We start from the raw sequence: 21,193 nt of genomic DNA, 5'->3' as shown, positions 1-21,193 counted from the left end.
TATGGATGTACTGCTGTATATTTTACTGCGATCAAGGTGTATTGGCTTTAAGGTGTACCGACTATATGGATGTATTGCTGTAATTGCTTTAAACTGATGTCCAGGTGTACTGGCTATAAGGTGTACCGACCATATAGATGTACTACTGTATATTTTACGGGGATCAAGGTGTACAGGCTTTATGGATGTATTGCTGTATATTTTATAGGGATCAAGGTGTACTGACTATATGGATGTATTGCTGTATATTTTACGGGGATCAAGGTGTACAGGCTTTATTGCATACTGACTTAAGGGCTAAACTGAAATGGTGTGGTGCTATAATTATGTTTTATCATGTTAAGGTGTACTGACTTTAGGATTATACTGAGTAGATACGCTATATGCTGTATGACATTAAGGTGTACTGATACAGGGCTGTACTGAGTGGGTGTGCTGCTAAGGTGTAACTTTACTACAGGGCTGTACTGAGTAGGTGTGCTATATGCTGTATGATATATGCTGTACTGACATTAAGGTGTACTGACTACAGGGCTGTACTGAGTAGGTGTGCTGCTATATGCTGTATGACACTGACTTCAGGGCTGTACTGAGTAGGTGTGCTGTACTGACTACAGATGGCTGTACTGCTGTAGAGTAGGTGTGCTGCTATATGCTGTATGACATTAAGGTGTACTGACTACAGGGCTGTACTACAGGGCTGTGTACTGTATGAGTAAGGTGTGTACAGGGCTGTACTGAGAAAGGTGTGCTATATGCTGTATGACATTAAGTGTGAACTGACTACAGGGCTGTACTGAGTAGGTGTGCTGCTATAGTGCTGTATGACATTAAGGTGAACTGACTACAGGGCTGTACTGAGTAGGTGTGCTGCTATATGCTGTATGACATTAAGGTGTACTGACTACAGGGCTGTACTGAGTGGATGTGCTGCTATATGCTGTATGACATTAAAGTGTACTGACTTCAGGGCTGTACTGAGTAGGTGTGCTGCTATATGTGCTGTATGACATTAAGGTGTACTGACTACAGGGCTGTACTGAGTAGGTGTGCTGCTATATGCTGTATGACATTAAGGTGTACTGACTACAGGGCTGTACTGAGTGGGTGTGCTGCTATATGCTGTATGACATTAAGGTGAACTGACTACAGGGCTGTACTGAGTGAGGTGTGCTGCTATATGCTGTATGACATTAAGGTGAACTGACTACAGGGCTGTACTGACTATAGTGTGCTGCTTCAGGGCTGGTGCTGTATGACATTAAGGTGTACTGACTACAGGGCTGTACTGAGTACGTGTGCTGCTATATGCTGTATGACATTAAGGTGAACTGACTACAGGGCTGTACTGAGTAGGTGTGCTGCTATATGCTGTATGACATTAAGGTGAACTGACTACAGGGCTGTACTGAGTAGGTGTGCTGCTATATGCTGTATGCTGTATGACATTAAGGTGTGCTGCTATACTGACTACAGGGCTGTACTGAGTACAGGGCTGTGCTGCTATATGCTGTATGACATTAAGGTGAACTGACTACAGGGCTGTACTGAGTAGGTGTGCTGCTATATGCTGTATGACATTAAGGTGAACTGACTACAGGGCTGTACTGAGTAGGTGTGCTGCTATATACTGTATGACATTAAGGTGTACTGACTTCAGGGCTGTACTGAGTAGGTGTGCTGCTATATGCTGTATGACATTAAGGTGTACTGACTTCAGGGCTGTACTGATTAGGTGTGCTGCTATATACTGTATGACATTAAGGTGTACTGACTACAGGGCTGTACTGAGTAGTTGTGCTGCTATATGCTGTATGACATTAAGGTGTACTGACTACAGGGCTGTACTGAGTGGTTGTGCTGCTATATGCTGTATGACATTAAGGTGAACTGACTACAGGGCTGTACTGAGTGGTGTGCTGCTATATGCTGTATGACATTAAGGTGTACTGACTACAGGGCTGTACTGAGTGGGTGTGCTGCTATATGCTGTATGAAATTAAGGTGTACTGACTACAGGGCTGTACTGAGTGGGTGTGCTGCTATGTGCTGTATGACATTAAGGTGAACTGACTACAGGGCTGTACTGAGTGGGTGTGCTGCTATATGCTGTATGACATTAAGGTGTACTGACTACAGGGCTGTACTGAGTAGGTGCGATGCTATATGCTGTATGACATTAATGTGTACTGACTACAGGGCTGTACTGAGTAGGTGTGCTGCTATATGCTGTATGACATTTAGGTGTACTGACTTCCAGTATTATATACAGTGACTTGAACAATATATACATACACTCGAACACTGTTATGTTGAAGGGACTTATGCAAATACTTTTACTTAACGAAGGTTTGACAATATGAAGAGACAAAGCGTCTGTTTCAAGACAGCTGTAAGTTTGACTCGTCAGGGTTAGACTGTTCTACACTTTGGGCAGACAGACAATGATAAGAGTAGGATGTACTGCAAGTAGGAAGCTGACTAGCTGTAGGGTCTACTCAAGTGTGGAGTCCTTACACATGTCAGATGTCGTGACTGTAAAAAGTGAAATTTACCAGGGTGAATCCTTAAGTGACCTATATGACATCTGTATCCTCTTGGACATCAGACTGTACAAACATAGCACTGGTGTCAGCATAGGGAAGATGGATGACTGGCAGGTTGTCAAGATGTAATGGGAACACTTGGACAAAGGACACTGCAAGTTTTGAGAATCTATACCCTAGAAAAGTTGTCCTATTGCCTGAAACCTGTCGTAGCTGGCTGCTTTAGCCTCAGCGTAACATGCCTCCAGACTAACATTTCCTCTCCTTCTAACAACACTGTATAACCCTGTGTTAAGCTCATGCTGTTGGCATTCACCAGAATCGACCTGGTATCAGATTTATGTTTGAGAAATGTCACCGTAGAAAAGCTGTCTGTCCATGTCTTTGTCTTGTATGTGTCATGTAAACAGTATGCATGATATACATGTGAACTAAATCCAATGTTGATGTATCTTCTACAGGCCTACCAGTGAAAACAGCAGAGAGCAACTTAAACTGTGGAATATGTGTGGAATTAAATAGAAATAGAAACAGAAATCACGAATAAGACACATTCCACATGAAGTGTGCATCAGAATGATTAAAACGCTCATTTCCAATTGAGAATTTAACGCATAAACTTAAGAATGCGTGCACACTTGCATGCGTCCGTCATTTACTGCGATTGGTTCCATTGAAAATGTGACTGATTATAATCATTATGCTGCACACTTTATGGCGATCATATCTTGGTTGTAATTTGTGTGGGTGTTTCAGTGTAGGCATTCCACAGTTTGGTTGCTCCCTGCTGTTTTTTATTGATAAGCGTCACAATTGTATTGATTTGAGTTGTGATGGGTTGTGTAACAGGGACAGGAGCAAGGCTTGCTCATCTCGCATCAATGACATAAACGACGTACGGTAAGGCAACTTCGTCAAAGCGACAGATACAGTTTTAATATTCATATCAAGCTCGCTACCGGAGGGTTGAGGTGATGGCCTAACATTATATTCTGTGTGGTTATTAACTATTGTTACTGGCTTGATAATGAATATATTTGATTTGTTATGGTTATCGTAAAGGAATTTTTGCACTTAGAAGAAGGTGGCGGTAGTTATAGATGTGTATGACAAGCATAATGTTTATCCAATTGTTTTAGCATGTGCCATATACCTGGCTTGTTACTTTAGGTCTGAGCAGCTCTCCGCCATCAGGTGCATGTTATGTCTCACGACTGGATGAGACTGATAGCTATTGGAACTTCAATATAGTACTGCGTACAGGAATGACTTGCAGCAGGATGCATGTATACATACTAGGAAAATTAGGTGACAATGATTTGTTAATCATGTTGCTAATAACTATAGGCATGCACCATTGGGATAAAAGTTGGCTTTGCATATAAGGAAGTGAGTTAATTGTTGGTCCTGTTCTCTACGAACTGTTGGGAATTACTTTATATTTTGCAAGAGAGGAACAAGAGAGGAATAATTAGGATGTATGAAAACAGCTTGGTGCTCTATGATTGTTTTGTCCAGTTCTCACATTGATGTAGGTAGAGTCTAGTAGTGTTCCATTGATTGAAATAATCAAATATTGGTGGCAGCGACCAAACAAACAAGCAATTGAACGCAACATTTTGGAACAGTTTTAGGCATGAACAATATTTAAAGAAGGTGGTTTTGGTCTGGGTTTTTTTAAATTTAAGTTTTTCAAACACTACCAGCTCATGTAGCAACTAAATGGTTTGGTCCAGCTCATCCTCGGATGAAGAAACCAGTGTTAATAAGCAACAAGATAGGGTATTTATCAAATCCTCCATTACAGATTATAATTTCCGGAAAATATATTTTCATGTCTGTCCAACTTAGTTTACATATATTATTAAAGATTACTAATTGATTTGGCAAAGAATGTAGAATATCAGGTGCAGGTAGCCTTAAATGCTTCATCTCGGTACTATTTATTTGTATCTCATATGACATATTTAGTGTTAAGCAGGGTTTAATTTTCTTCCTCACGTTAGTTTCTGTTTTGAGAGTAAGGGGGAATGAAAATGGCAGACATAAACAGTTATGCAGGCTAAAGCTTTGGCTCCAAGCTTTGAGAACAGTTGGGATTCCATGCCAACAACAAACTGTAAAGACAGTTTCAACTGTCAAACATTTAAACTAAGTTGAATGCATACGCTTAGAAAGGTCAGTTAAAGCGAATTTCATAAAGATTCCTTATCCTCGCTCTTCAGCAGTTTGTCCCTCAAAGTACTGTGTCATATTGTGAAAAGTCAGTTTGAATGATAAATATTCTGAGTTTGAACTTCCCCACATGGGTGACAATGTGTGAAGCTCATTTCTGGTGTCCCCCGTCGTGATATTGCTGGAATATTGCTAAAGCGGTGTTAAACCATACTCACTCACTCTCTGAGTTTGAACTTTGAGTCTTAGAGAAAATTTACAGGTGAATAAACATAATGAGATAAACCTGTTATAAACATGATAAAACATATTTTTCAAAATCTATGGAATTTAATATAATTTAATTGAATATAATATTCATATGAATTATTGAGAAATAAAGCCTTTTGCAGCTTGCAGTTTGCTCAGAAGTATGATCATTGAATTGAAAATCTGTTAATCTTCAGATTAGAAAGATTACTTTATCTTATCACATGACATATATATGGCTCTAATATGAGTTCCAAGGAATAGAAAAATCAGGTTTATATTTCAAAATGGTAAAACCTCGGAGTTGGAAATTTTAAAGCAGTACCAAAGTTGAAGGGCCAACTTTTTTAGTGTTTGAAACACTTGATGATGTGATATATCTTAGAAATTGTCAGAGCCTGAGAACATGTTTATTCTGAAAGAACTCATTCACTTATTGACATGATTGAAGATTTCTTGAAGACACCAGAAAGTTATATTGATAATATTTTAGTCATCAGTTTAAAGTTGCAAGCAGCATAATGTTAAGTTGGGTGTGAAATTTACCTCAGACAAACAGACAAGCATACAGTTTGCCTCTATTTATATCTGCAATAACAGAAAAACAGATAAGTGTGAAAAATGACACTAACCTATTTCTTTAATGATTGGTTGGTTGTAAGGAACCAATCATCAATTATGAGATTTCTACCAGTCCAGCAAAATGCTTGCTTCTCATTATATATATATATATTTAATAATGGTCTCATAAGAGGTAGATATATCTGTTTATCTTACCTCACACATAAATGTCGCTTTCTGATTGGCTGAGCACTCTTCTATTATTTTCAATGTACCCCGCTTACAAACGAGTAACATTTCAATCCACCCCGCTGTAAATGGCAACTCATTTGGTACTCCGTGGTAGTAAATCTTTATCTCGAATAACATTGAATCATGTATGATGTACAGAAATTACCGATGTTTTGCGAATGCAAATCGATGGAAGGGAGATAACTCTAAATCTGTTTTTCTTGTCAGCAAAATCTAGCGATGGCTACAAAAAGATTTGTACCCATGCTTCAAACAATTCAAAATTAACATTAAGGTGTTTGGTAAGATAAATACTTTGTTCACTGGTCCCTCGGGGCCCATGGGTTGATGTACCCTTGATGTTTGTTTATGTTCCCCTCGCCCTTCGGGGCCCAGGGAACATAAACAAACACTGAGGGTTCATCAACCCATGCCCCCCTCACGACCAGTGAGCAACTTATATTATCACATTGCAACTTGGCAGCATGGGTGGTACTGCTGTGTAAAGGTGTGGCAGTGTGTATTGAATTGAGAATCTGATGATATGAGGTACAAATCATGGATTCACCCTACCAGTTATTCAGCACCATAACTTTGATCATGGGTTCATTCTGTTTCCACTGTGATAAGTTGACGTGCTGTAACTTAACTGAAATACTGTTCACAAGGCATTGTTGATTATTAAATGCTGGATGACGAGAAATTTCAGTACCTCAATATAAAAGATGATTTTCTCATAGTGGCACACCAACAGTTGAAAATATCAACTTTGCCTGTGATTGAGATGGAATATAATGTTATTTGATAAGAAAGGAGACAAATGTTTATATATAGTGTATTTTATTGCTTGAGTTTCATGATCTTACTCTTTGAACCATAAAGTGTAATTTCACTCGACTGAAATATGATTTTTATGAATTTCTAATTACATAACAAATATATATATGTATGTCTTATATACGTTATATGTATATTGTATAGTGGTGTGTGTGTCATTTAGTGTGTATGTGAATTAGCCCATCTTGGCATTAGTTACTGCATACTGCATGGTGAAAATAATTACAGAATTACAGTATTTATATCATTTTGGCTTTGCTTTGGTTAATGTTTGAATGCGATGAAGCACTACTCCATATTTGTGCCATATCTGTACTGTACAGACAACTGTATCAATATAATTAGTGAAAACTTTCATTCTATTATGTTATCATATTAAATATATATCTGTAATAACCGTGTCACTGATAGGCAAATAATAGTGAAAAACAGAATTAGAAGGCAAATTATCAAAATCCCATAGCACAAGGTGTCATCCCGTGTCGGTAGAGATGTTACAGATGTATTCCCTTGATGGTAGAGATGTAAAAGATATATTCCCTTGATGGTAGAGATTTAACAGATTAATTCCCTTGATGGTAGAGATGTAAAAGATATATTCTCTTGATAGTAGAGATTTAACAGATTAATTCCCTTGATGGTAGAGATGTAAAAGATATATTCCCTTGATAGTAGAGATTTAACAGATTTATTCCTTTGATATTAGAGATGTAACATATATATTCCCTTGATAGTAGAGAGGTAACAGATATATTCCCTTGATAGTAGAGAAGTAACAGATATATTCCCTTGATAGTAGAGATCTAACAGATATATTCCTTGATAGAAGAGAAGTAACAGATATATTCCCTTGATAGTAGAAATGTAACAGATATATTCCCTTGATAGTTGAGATGTAACAGATATATTCCCTTGATAGTAGAGAAGTAACATATTTATTCCCTTGATAGTAGATATGTAACAGATATATTCCCTTGATAGTAGAGAAGTAACAGATATATTCCCTTGACAGTAGAGAGGTAACAGATATATTCCCTTGATAGTCGAGATGTAACAGATATATTCCCTTGATAGTAGAGATGTAACATATATATTCCCTTGATAGTTGAGATGTAACAGATATATTCCCTTGATAGTAGAGAAGTAACATATTTATTCCCTTGATAGTAGATATGTAACAGATATATTCCCTTGATAGTAGAGAAGTAACAGATATAATCCCTTGACAGTAGAGAGGTAACAGATATATTCCCTTGATAGTCGAGATGTAACAGATATATTCCCTTGATAGTAGAGATCTAACAGATATATTCCCTTGATAGTAGAGAAGTAACAGATACATTCCCTTGATAGTAGAGAAGTAAGACAGATATATTCCCCTGGTAGTAGAGATGTAACAGATATATTCCCTTGATAGTAGAGAATTAACAGATTTATTCCCCAGCCTGTAGAAATGAAATGGATGTGTTCCCCAGTCAGTAAAGGTGTAACAGATGTGTTCCCCAGTCAGTAGAGATGTAATGGATGTATTCCCAGTCAGTAGAGATGTAATGGATGTGTTCCCCTAGTCAATAGAGATGTAACGGATGTGTTCCCCAGTCAGTAGAGATGTAACAGATGTGTTCCCCAGTTAGTAGAGATGTAACGGATGTGTTACCCAGTCAGTAGAGATGTAACAGATGTGTTCCCCAGTCAGTAGAGATGTAGTGGATGTGTTTCCCAGTCAGTAGAGATGTGACAGATGTGTTCCCTAGTCTGTAGAGATTTAACGGTTGTGTTCCCCAGTCTGTAGAGATGTAACGGATGTGTTCCCCAGTCAGAAGAGATGTAATGGATGTGTTCCCCAGTCAATAGAGATGTAACGAATGTGTTCCCCAGTCAGTAGAGATGTAATGGATGTGTTCCCCAGTCAGTAGAGATGTAACAGATGTGTTCCCCAGTTAGTAGAGATGTAACGGATGTGTTTCCCAGTCAGTAGAGATGTAACAGATGTAGAGTAACGGATCCCAGTCTGTAGAGAGTAGAGATGTAACGGATGTGTTCCCAGTCAGTAGAGATGTAACAGATGTTCCCCAGTTAGTAGAGATGTAACGGATGTGTTACCCAGTCAGTAGAGATAGATGATGTAGAGATGATGATGTGTTCCCAGTCAGTAGAGATGTGACAGATGTGTTCCTAGTCTGTAGAGATTTAGCGGATGTGTTCCCCAGTCTGTAGAGATGTAGCGGATGTGTTCCCAGTCAGAAGAGATGTAATGGATGTGTTCCCCAGTCAATAGAGATGATGAATGTGTTCCCAGTCCCAGTAGAGATGTAACAGATGTGTTCCCCAGTTAGTAGAGATGTAGATGTGTTACCCAGTCAGTAGAGATGTAACAGATGTGTTCCCCAGTCAGTAGAGATGTAGTGGATGTGTTTCCCAGTCAGTAGAGATGTGACAGATGTGTTCCTAGTCTGTAGAGATTTTAACGGATGTGTTCCCCAGTCTGTAGAGATGTAGCGGATGTGTTCCCCAGTCAGAAGAGATGTAATGGATGTGTTCCCAGTCAATAGAGATGTAGAGAATGTGTTCCCCAGTCAGTAGAGATGTAATGGATGTGTTCCCCAGTCAGTAGAGATGTAACAGAAGTCTGTAGGATGTGTTCCCAGTCGATAGAGATGTAGAGATGTGTTCCCCAGTCAGAAGAGATGTAGCGGATGTGTTCCCAGTCGGTAGAGATGTAATGGATGTGTTCCCAGTCAGTAGAGATGTAATGGATGTGTTCCCCAGTCAGTAGAGATGTATGTGTTCCCCAGTCTATAGAGATGTAACGGATGTGTTCCCCAGTCTGTAGAGATGTAACAGATGTGTTCCCCAGTAAGTAGAGATGTAACAGATGTATTCCCCAGTCAGTAGAGATGTAGAGGATTTGTTCCTCAGTCAGTAGAGATGTAGTGGATGTGTTCCCCAGTCTGTAGAGATGTAATGGATGTGTTCCCCAGTCATTAGAGATAAAACGGATGTGTTCCCCAGTCTGTAGAGATGTAATGGATGTGTTCCCCAGTCAGTAGAGATGTAAGCAATTTGTTACTATGATTCTGTTCCACTTGTCGTTTTGACAGCAATGAACAATGAATGTGATGTTCTTCATACATGTTTCTGTTTTAATTGGACTGCTTGTTGAGTTGTATCTGTTCTCTAACAGATGCTGACAGTCTCCTGTTTATTCATGACTTCACAACTAACACTTTCATATTGGGCATTTGTCTGAACTGGCAACAGAGTAGACATTTCTGTATGACTTGATATTGTTAAATATCCTTGATGAAATATGCCTTTATAATGTGTTATTTGTCTTTCATTCAAATCGTGTGGCAATATGTTTTGCATATAAGGCCATACAACACGATGTCTGATGACACAATAGATAGTGACTAAATAGCTCTACATTGTAATAATATTTAACAGGCTTATAGAGGTCATATCATGTAAGGTCACTTGAAACATTGTCTGTAACTACCTTTAGAATTACCAAACAGTTATTTTGTGTATATTCTGTCAGGGAGAAAACAAGGTTTGAAGCAACCAGTATGTTATGATTCCTTTAAAAAAATTCTTTGGGTGACATTTAAGTGCGAGACATTAGGTCTATGATTCCATGCCTGAAAAGCTAGTGCATTTTTTTTTCAACTCTAAGTCTTTTCAGAGTTGCTTTTACTCCTGAGATAAGACCTCATGCTCCCCAATTTGTCTTCAGTGTTTGGTTTCAGTCTTGTGAGCATGAAATACGGGTATAGAATGAACATTTTGTGAGATTACTATACTATAACAATTGAGGCAATACCTGATAGACCTAGGTGTTCTAGTTGAGGTGGGGTTTCTTGTATTAGAGAAATATATATTTTACCAAAACATTCTTGAACATGTCAAAGCAGTGATAAAAAATATGTAGCCACTCTTTTACTGACACCACCCAGAATACCAGGTGCTTATCATACTCAAAAACATAATGTAGGTTTTATGATCTTGGTTTCACACACACACACATATATATTATTTTTTAGCCATTAGGGCCATGTTATTTATCACACAGCTGTTATCCCCTGTCTGGGATGACATGTCATAATCAGTGTGTTTACTAATACCCGTAAACCCTCCTGACATGTCACCTCTGATTCCAGTGCCTCCATCCGTCGCAGCAGTCTCCGCGGTGAGAAGAGTGTGTTGTTCAAGAAGGAAGCGAAAGAGGAGGCCCTTCACTTCGGTCTTCTCCCAATGGAGGATAATGATGATGGGGTAAGCAACCTTCACACGTGATATATTGCTGACATGGTATGTAGGGAATACAGGCATATAACTCAGACTGTCACACTTCTGTAGCTTGTTTAAATGCCATTATTTCAATTTTGCAAGGGCATCAGGTAGGCTTGCTAACATTGAGTAAGTGGGTACAATATTTTACATTCTGTGGTTATCTCAGAATGCCTCAGTACATTGTTCCTTGTCATTCTGCACTCAGCAGCAACATCAATAAACATTTTGTGTCTTGAGGCTAATTGGAAGAATGGTGGTAGGATTCTGGTTGGAACTCTCACAGTATATGAAGCTGACATCTAAAAGTGTGGAATAAAATGAAACTCCAAGCTGGCAGTGCTTTTATCAGGGACAACATCGATAGGTTAGAAATACCTACTGTGGGTATTTCAGGTTAAAGGTAGCTGTGAATTGCTTAGTTTAGGTTCTTTCCAAATTGCAGATGAATCTAATTTATTATGGTATGCCATGCGCACTGGGGTTTTCTACACATGCATAAGTCTTTGTTAGGCTTTAAGTACTGAATGTTGATTGTGAAGGTCATGTTGCTTTAGTATATGAGCTCCTTGAGATATGACGCAAATACAATGTCGATGTCTGTACCATTAATTGTCTTCAGGATGATGATGAGAAGGATACGTCCCCCATCACCGACATTGATGATGTAAAAGTGACCATATCTGATGATCAAGAACAGGATTCACGTGATGGACCTCCAAGCCGACCAGCCAGCAATGCAGTCGTGTCCCGACCGACAAACTCTCAACCTGCTATGCCGAAGGAGGACGTCCACCGACCACCTCCGCAAGCTGCACCAGCTTCAAAACCAGAAACAGCCAAATCTCAGCAGCCACGTCCACCTCCTGAAAGCCGCCCAGTAGCAGAAAACCGACCAAGTGAAAATAGGTCTGTTCCTCAAGGTGACAAGGTTGCTCATGTTGATTCGGCCGAGCAAGGAGCTAGTGCCAGGGTTCCCCCAGCACAGCAATGGCAACCTAGAGCACCACAGCATGGGGCACCACAACATGGGGCACAGTTCAGTTCCCTGCCAGATCTCAAAAAGAATCGTACTGAACTACGTGTAGTAGATCCTCCAACAAGACCAAAAACACTTGATGATCACCTTCAGGACATGTTTTTATCCAGCTTACAAAAGGACCCTGTAATGCAAGGCCCCAATGTTCCAAAAACATCGGCGAAAGACAAAACACAAAATGGGCATAATAACAACAACCGAACATCAATGTCGTCATCCAATCGCAATACCTATTCTCATGATGACGGTCGACTGAAGTCATACAAGACTCATGCAGTGATTGGTGGGGATGATGATAAGGACACAAAGTGCTGTGTGATATCATAGTGACTGGCCCAGTTGGATATACTTGAGAGCACTAGCAGACTGATATTGACACGGTATTGCATGTTTACTGAAGGAAGTAGTGATATGTCCTGTCCGTAAACAGAAACATAGATTCTTTTTGAGAAACATTAATGGCATGTAATTTTTGAGAAATTATTCATGTTACCATGGTTACAAGCCATAAGAGACAGGTGCTCATGTCCAGAAGCAGTGTCAGAAATGGATATGATGGGGAACCATTTCCAGTGCAGCATACAAATGGCATCACACTGATTTCAGATCTATGTGAATACTTTGTCGAATTTTGTGTTATTCCAGAAATAGTCACAGATAACCCTACATTTTCTGTCATCATCAGATGAAATCTGGTGATGAGGTCTTCACTACATTTTCTATAGTATCATGCTTGAATTATTTCAGTTTCCCCATGTCATTCATGTTTCAGTTGCTGAATGCATATATCTTGCACTTACCAAGAGGTCTGTGTGGACTTTAGCATTGTCATATGCCACAGCGTTATTTATCTTATTTAGGAATCGTGCATATCTCTATAACTTGACTAATAGTTTGCAAATATTAGCTTTATTTATTAGATTCAGCTGCAGTACATTTATTTTCCTTTGCCCCTTTTCGACTCGTTCACCAGATGCTGAAAACATGCATTCCCCTTGTATGTACAGAACATCAACTGTTTAAGATTTCATCTCCATGGGCTGTCAACAGCTTGATATAACAGAACGTCAACCATTGTTTGCCCATATGAATGCAAGTCAGACAGCTATGCAATAGGAGACATCCCACCACCCAAAACTCGAGCCATCTCCCTTCCAAACACCACATTGTGGTTCATAGTGTGTCCTTTCTTCAGACATTCCAGAATCAGGCAACACTTCTCTTTTGTGGTTTGTGATTCGACCAAGAGCAAATCAGAAATTGAAATGAAATAATTTAGATGTAATGGCTTTGGGAAATAGAAATCAAACTGTTAATATGTTTTCATGTTACATAGTAGCTGTTTAGATATATTGCATATAGTCTCTGCTCATTGTAAACACCGTATAAGAAGAACATTACTGGGAAATATAGTAAATGCCTTGCAGATTAAACAATTATTGTTTGTGACGTAAGTTGCAAACACAGTAACCTTATTGCTTTATGAAATAAACAAATATTGAGCTACACCAGTGTATGAAGTAAGGCCCGTCCAACCGCCCGAGATGGCCTAGATTTCTGCCGGACGGTCTAATTTCACAGCTCGCAGCCCCATGGATGGGTGGAAAAAAATATTCAGATAATGTGTCCATTGGCACTGTCTATTTAGTATTTAAGAAGGACTGGTTAAATCTCTTCTGGGCTGTTTTTTTAAATTTACCAGCCCAGATGTCTGGCTGGGTTTTTGGCTTATTTCATACACTGGCTACACCAATATGTATTTGTTTATATCTTGGCTACAGAATGTTCGCTTTAAAAAACGTAAAAACCATGAAAGCAAGAAGTGTTGCCTTGGGTCCTCAGTGAGGGAAAACTTTCTGCACTTCAGGTTGTCTGAAAGTTTTCCTTTCATTGTATATGGACATGAAAGTGTTTCTTGAGGCCTTTTTGTGTGTTTCCTTGAAGTCTGACATAATGGTGTTTGTATGAATGTTCTACCTGGTTAAATCCCTGTTGTCGGAATGGGTTTCCCTGAAGCTCTAACTCTATCCTGTGAGTATGAATGTTCTGCCTGGTTAAAGCCCTGGGGTCGGTATGGGTTTCCCTGAAGCTCTAACTCTATCCTGTGAGTATGAATGTTCAACCAGGTTAAATCCCTGTGGTCGGAATGGGTTTCCCTGAAGCTCTAACTCAATCCTGTGAGTATGAATGTTCAACCTGGTTAAATCCCTGTGGTCAGAATGGGTTTCCCTGAAGCTCTAACTCTATCCTGTTAGTATGAATGTTCAACCTGGTTAAATCCCTGTGGTCAGAATGGGTTTCCCTGAAGCTCTAACTCTATCCTGTGAGTATGAATGTTCTACCTGGTTAAATCCCTGTGGTCAGAATGGGTTTCCTTGAAGCTCTAACTCTTTCCTTTGAGTATGAATGTTCTACCTGGTTAAATCCCTATGGTCTGAATGGCCTGAAGCTCTCAAACTATCGAGTGAGTATGAATGATCTACCTGTTTGTTTTAAGCCCCATGGTGTGAGTTTCCTTGAAACTATGGTATTGGTGTGAATGTTCAGCCTGTTCAATCCCTATGGTGGGAAAGTATTTCCAAAAGTTGAAAATGTTAATGTTCAAGACTGTTTAATAGGAATGTGATCCTTCCTGAATAGTTTATATTAATATATTCCCAAAGGCCCATTTGTGATTGTGGTCCTCCAAGCACCTTTTGTGTGAATGGAGTCCTGCCCTTAGTCTGTGAAAGTGTTGAGACCAAGTCAGTGACTGTTGTTTTGAATTCGAGGTGATGTAAGGAGCTCCTCAAAGCAGTGAAGTGTGGATTTGATTCTGTGGAAGTGGTCCCAGCAATCCTGTGCGTGTGAATGTGTGCTGTCCTCTGTTTGAATGTGTCACACCAGTTTATCAGTCCATTGTTATTTTTATAGAATTCTGTACATAGAAGTATCTGCCTATTACATCATTCAGTATGAAGCAGCCCTGCACTTTCTTACATGGCACATTACTTGATGAAGGTGCTAGGTGCAAATATTACATTTTACAAGTTCATGGAAAATAGGCATTTCTATGTTGTTATTGGTTGTTTTTTTAACTTTGTACATAAACTAAATGCTATTGTTCTGTGAACTACCCAGTACATTCCAGGTTGTATATAGCCATGTAAAATCAAGCACCATCTGAACATATTGCCACCAAGTGATCACTTGCACAATGATGTACCATTGAGTTAGTTCTTTTGCTCTGCCTTACTGTGTAGTAAGTTCTTCTCGGTCACATGGGTACAATGTGTGAAGCCCATTTCTGGTGTTCCCCGCCGTGATGTTGCTGGAATATTGCTAAAAGCGGCGTAAAACCAAACTCAGTCAGTCAGTCAGTCTCGGTCACATACCGCTGAGAGGACAGAGACATTGACACGGGGGCTATGGTTTGGCTAACAAGCTATTCATTAAATCCATAAATTGCACCTACACCGAGCTCACGGTCGGAATCACGGAGTACACCCGTTTCTCTTGACAAGGGACATTGGCATATCCTATTGGTTGAAGCGTTTGCTTGTCACACCTAAGGTCTGAGTTTTATTCACCACATTGGTACAATGTGTGAAGCCGATTTCTGCTGTCCCCACTATGATATTGCTGGAATGTTGCTAAAAGCAACATATGACTTTACTCATTCAATGATTCTCTTGGACTTGCTCCTACTGGCCCGTTCTGGTGGTGTGTAAGTACTAAACAAACCTCTGACATGTATTTCCCTGTGGAGTATTTATACCACTAATACTTTGATGCCTATTGTATAACTGCTAAACTCCCAGCCACTCCTTAAACAAGCTCATTCTTTGTAATAAGGGAATTATCAGTTTTATCATTTATCTGTGGCGATACGATTCATATACCAATAGTTTTATCAGTGTTGGTGCTATTTCTTGCAGATATTTGGACTCTTGATGAAGCCAGTAACAAAAACAGTTATTTGGGAATTCAGGATTTTATTGATCCATTGATTCTTTGAACCTTTCATGTCCCAGTGTATGAAAGCTTTTAATTTCCTTTTTAGTGTTACATGAAATTTTAAACCGATGCTGCAAGAATTTGGTGCCTGATTGAATATATGACATGGAAGTATATAGGCTGTGAGAGCTACAGTAGTTGGGCATTTGCAGGTATATCTGACTGGGAAAAAGACAGTCATAGCACTAGTTAATAAGGTGTAGTATGTATTCTAGGAGATACAAATTATGGGATGATTGAACACATGGAAAACATTGTGGCATAGACAACAAGTAGCTTTTGGATCCAGGACTTAAAGAAACAGTGGGGAGTTGAGGTCTACACGGCATACTGATGAAGTCAGCAGTAGTTCAATGATACAAATGTATGTCTTTTTGTCAGTGCAAGACCATATGTAATTTTTGAAAGAAAGGGGTTTGATTCCATCCACCCCAGACCCTCACCCCCATAGAGCTGCTACTGGAGCTCTCAGTCTCTCACACAACAGCAATCACCCTTGTTAGAGTAATCCTTAGTGAGTTATGTCTTCACATGGACTTGTTCAGTAGTCTCAGTTAGAAGTATCTGAAATCAAACCCATTGATATTAATACTGTCGCACTTTGTCTTCTGTCCCCCGCTGTTCATGTTGCCAATATTCTGCTCTCATTAGGAATATCCAGAATCTGACTTTCTTGTTATCTGTTCTGATATCAGAGTTGCCGACCCAAGACGATGTTTCTTGTTCCCTTCAAGTTGCATCAAATGCATTATCACTATTCAGATATCATCTATGTTTTATGTCAAGTAAATTTTTCAGAAAAATTGATCCATTTTTTTATTATTTTAAAAGCAGGCTTTTACTGACATACTGAAAATTACTTTTTTCAAAGGGGGAAAAATCACCAGAACAGACCTACATACCCTATTTTTGGATGGGCTGAAATAAGAAACGTTTTTTATCATGCAGATGGATTGAGTGTACATGGGAAAAGTCATGAGATGTTAATGACATTTGGTTATTGTGATAACCATGGAATCGTCTGATCTATCTGGAGTGGTGCCCCTTGATACTGATCTGAATGGAAAATGAGTTGTAAGGAAAACAACATGAGCATAACATATGACACTGTTTAAACCCATGTTAATTTGATAGTTTACTACTTCTTTATTTGTCATTTTTTTGTGGCATTACATTTAAGTTGAAAAGGTTAGTATAAAGGATTATATAGTAGAGAAAGTAATTTATTGATTTCAGTTCAAGCAGAGACCATATAATAGATTATTATATCGTGTCTGGTTCAAATGTACATATTTGAAGGCCACATATTCTGGCAAATTACCAAAATGAGAATATGGCAAAGGATGTATATATAGCATGCCAATTTGCATTCCCAGGAACCTAATGTTTTGACAAGGTTTGGATATTGGTGTATTGGTTGGTGCATGGTGTCCTTGGCTGAGACGTGTTCAAAGTTTTATTAAAAAAAACGAAGAACATTGGTCAGGAGTCAGTTAAACCTTTATACGATTGATGTATGTGTTAGAGCTGTCCAAATAGGTATGGCAAAAGTTCGGAAATTGTTTTCTAAAGCTCATTTGTTTGCAAAAATGCACCTGGTACGGAGTGCAACTTCTGAAAAAATGAGCTCAGGATTGATAACATTTTATGTACTATATACTGTTATAATTTTAACTCAGATATAAGGTACTTTTCAAGAAAAATTGAAAAAGCCGGATGTTTTATAATTGATTTTGAACATGGGATATATGTAATGATTGCTGACTCATCCTAAAGGGCATTTTGATCACTGTAGATGCCATTTTGATATTTCATGTTGCTTTTGGGGTTGACATTTGAGGAAAGCTCTAGGCCTGCAGAGAGGTTGTTTTAGCTTGATCCGTGAAACAAATGTCAATTTTAGCCATACCCATTTAGATTAGCCAAATACATGGTGATAACTAGGTAAGTGGGTGTTTATCAAGTAGTTCTTACTTCCATTTCAGAAGATGGTGCAAGGAAGGTATAACTTCCCTTTCTTGACCGATTGTAGTAAGCTACAAACGATTATAATCAGTTACATCATTTGTAGCTTAAATTGTTGAATTGTTGGCAGAAACTGGCAAAGCTGTAGCAGTAGATTACATGGTTTGGTTGGTGGCCAAGTAAGTGGATTACCTCCCTTTGTTGGCTCACCCGATAGATGTGATTAGAGATGTCATAATAGTGGAGAAGATGCAAAATGATGACTGAAGGGTCAGGTTAGGCAGTAGGAAATGTAAAAGGTAAGCTGACTGTAAGAATTGTACATAGTCCCTGTCAGTGATGCTTTCCTGATATAATGGGAAAGCTGTGCAGATGCATGTACTTTTGCTCATTTATTGCAGGCTGTTCCCTTCCCTGAACACGGCTCACGCTTCTTCACTTTCTGAGGAATTGATCATGCATGTAATGATATTCAAATGGTATATTTTTAATATGTGAGTAATCAGAGATCTGTTAACAAGGCTGATGTCCTGAAGTGTTTACCCTTGTTGACAGAGACGTTGACACAGTGGACATCAGCTAGACAGGTGCCCTCTGTTGATTGGCGTGAAACGAAATAATGACAAGAAATAAATATTGCTTTTCACACTGCTGTTTGTTTGTTTTGATATGTTCAGATATGTTTTGATATGTTCAGGAAGTATTATCAAACGAATTTGTGTAGACAGGTGCCAAAAAACTGCTGGATTGACAGAACCAGAGATTCCAAAGGATGAGTAAATACTATCGAAATTCACACATTTAGATCATAAAAATACTTATAGTTCTGGTTACATACGTCACGATATGGATGAGGGGCGGTGGGCTAGCCAAGTAGTTAAAGCGATCCCTCGTCACGCCGAAGACCCTAGTTCGATTCCCACACATGGGTACAATGCGTGAAGCCCATTTCTGGTGTCCCCCACTGTGATATTGCGTGAATATTGCTAAAAGCGGTGTAAAACCATACTCACGATATGGCTGAAATACTGCCTATGTGACGATAAATATTAAATCATTCACTCTGGTTAAATAATGATAAAACTGTCACGCTCGCCTAAGGGGTTGCACTCGAAGCTCATTCCGTAGAGAATTGCTCTTGTCCGCGCTCTGGTGAAGGTTCTGTTGTTGGGGCTGGCTACACCATCTGCGGTTGGAATGCAGATCGTAGTGTCCGTTCGGGTTGGTAAAACATTTCTAGCAGGGACACTGGTGACAACCATGGGTGATGTGGGGACCGCTGAGGACCGTTTTAATTTTAACTACACACGTATAAGTTGACGAGTGAGTAAAATGGATGAATCGGCAGTTTTGCAGCTTTTCACGGCGAGTATGCACAAAAGTGTTACAAAACACTCTCTAAAAGCCTTGTTTGGTTTATGGAACAACGACGGAGGCCTCAACATACGTAATGTTGGACATGTGGGGAACAGAGACCATGTATCCGTATGGTGTGTAGAGTACAATTCAATGTCTGAAAGCATCTGATTTGTCAGATGCAATTCCCTAGTTTGAAATCTGTCCCCGTGGGTTTTTTCAGATGACTGTTTTTCGTATGTTTTTTTTGTGTACCATCGGTAGGGCATTACCCTCACTTGTTTGCGAACTCGTGATATCCTGGCTATTTAACAGTTTATGAACACAAGCTGATATATGTCGGATTGTCCAGTTGACTTGACTCAAATTGGATTGGAAGTCATTTGCATCAAAGGCAAAGATCAGTTATACACTTCCCATCAAAAGTTTAGACTCACTAGTGTAAATATAGCCACTTACTCCAGGCAACTGTTCTAAACAAAAGCTTGCAAAATATTCCTTACTGTTTACACATGAACTGATGTATTGTAAAATAACTTCGTAACGTTGAAAAGATTATTGTCATGAGTTCAATAAATGATAAAAATCAGTGAACATTGCCGAATTCTTAACAAAACTTTACAGCAAAACGCAGCTGTTCACATACACAATATTTGCACATGCTTTTCAGCAATTTGATGCATGATCCTCGTACAATTCACCTGCATAAGGTTTGCAGTTGGTTCCCCAAGTTAGTGGAGAAATCAATCTTCGATGTAACCATATATATATACACATAACATATAGTGAGTGTTTTGTGTTCTTGATTCCGTCGATAGTGTCACTATATGAATTATGTTTGTGTTAAGCGTATAAATATTTATATTTATGCATTGCTAGTAAGGTCAAAATCTCATATCTCTCCCTGGAATCAAACGTCTGTTTGCACCGAACCCATGCTCACACCTTTCGTCAAAGTCATAAGCCACTTGCATCACAACGCCTACATTAAGTATAACCAATAGGTTGTTCAACGTGTTCTATGAAAATATAATCTTTTCTTTTCATTTTTGACAAGTACCTTTTTAACTATCAGAAAATGAGCATTAGTACGCAAAGGTTCATGAGGAAACATCTACGAACTTCAGACACGCTCAACTAGAACTTTTGTCCTGCAGGGCTCGTTTCACAAAGTTATCGTAGGGCTACGACTGTCGTAAGTCTATGTAAGGGAGTTTCGATAACCTCAGCGCTACGATCGCTTTGTGAAACAGGGCCTAGATTTTCGAAGATCTCTTAGCGCTAAGATATAGTCGTAACTGCCATACATTAACATAAACGACGATCTTAGCGCTAAGAGAGCTTTGAAAATCTAGGCCCAGGGCCCTGCAGAGTGATCCTGCGCTAATGTGATCGTAACTCCCATACCATAGACTTACGACAGTTTTAGCATTAAGGTTGTTTTGTACAACGGTACACAGGATCCGCTTGGACAAAGCGATCTTAGTCCTAAGGTGTTCGTAACTCCTGCACGTTAACATAGGCTTGCGACTGTTGTATCACTAAGATCGCTTTGTGCAAGTGGATGTAGATACTGACCATTTCGTGTATGCAACTATTTACAAGAGAAACGGCAATATGTTTTGATTAATATCAAACAATATTTTATTTCCATGGTAATGACAAAAATCACTTGAGATGCAAATATAACAAAAGTTGTAGAAAAATATAACAATTTATTGATTTTCAAACTGAAAATACAAACATGTGAATTTATTGATTTCCAAACTGAAAGGCAACGTTGTGAATCGTCTTCACACAGGGTTACCGATTAAAACGAGGACATGTAAAACAATGTGCCAGAATGTTAGATTATCAATGAGACTCTACGCGTAATTGGACGTTTTCCATAATGAGTGAGTGAGTCACCATAACTGTGACATGGTTGTAAAGCTAACTTAATACCTAC

The 21,193-nt window shown here is 39.1% G+C and overlaps 1 protein-coding gene across 7 annotated transcripts in view; it reads left to right on the top strand.

Annotated features, from left to right (window-relative positions):
* Positions 1–13,531, top strand: part of LOC124254299 (protein phosphatase 1 regulatory subunit 16A-like) — a 49,888-nt gene extending 36,357 nt beyond the window's left edge. For 5 of the 7 annotated variants that reach the window (XM_046688214.1, XM_046688212.1, XM_046688211.1 and 2 more), the window contains 3 exons: positions 3,396–3,446; positions 10,760–10,874; positions 11,512–13,531. In XM_046688214.1, the coding sequence (XP_046544170.1) occupies positions 3,396–3,446; positions 10,760–10,874; positions 11,512–12,255 (910 nt within the window). In that variant the 3' untranslated portion in view covers positions 12,256–13,531. The remainder of the gene's footprint in view (positions 1–3,395; positions 3,447–10,759; positions 10,875–11,511) is intronic. The other 2 variants (XM_046688215.1, XM_046688217.1) reach the window with 1 other exon arrangement.
* The last annotated feature ends 7,662 nt before the right edge of the window (positions 13,532–21,193 follow it).

Source organism: Haliotis rubra, unplaced genomic scaffold, assembly GCF_003918875.1.
Source record: "Haliotis rubra isolate DU_JTF1 unplaced genomic scaffold, ASM391887v1 Scf57, whole genome shotgun sequence".
Lineage (NCBI taxonomy): Eukaryota > Metazoa > Mollusca > Gastropoda > Lepetellida > Haliotidae > Haliotis > Haliotis rubra.
Note: the sequence above shows the minus strand (reverse complement) of the source record. Positions and strands in the feature narration are given on the sequence as shown.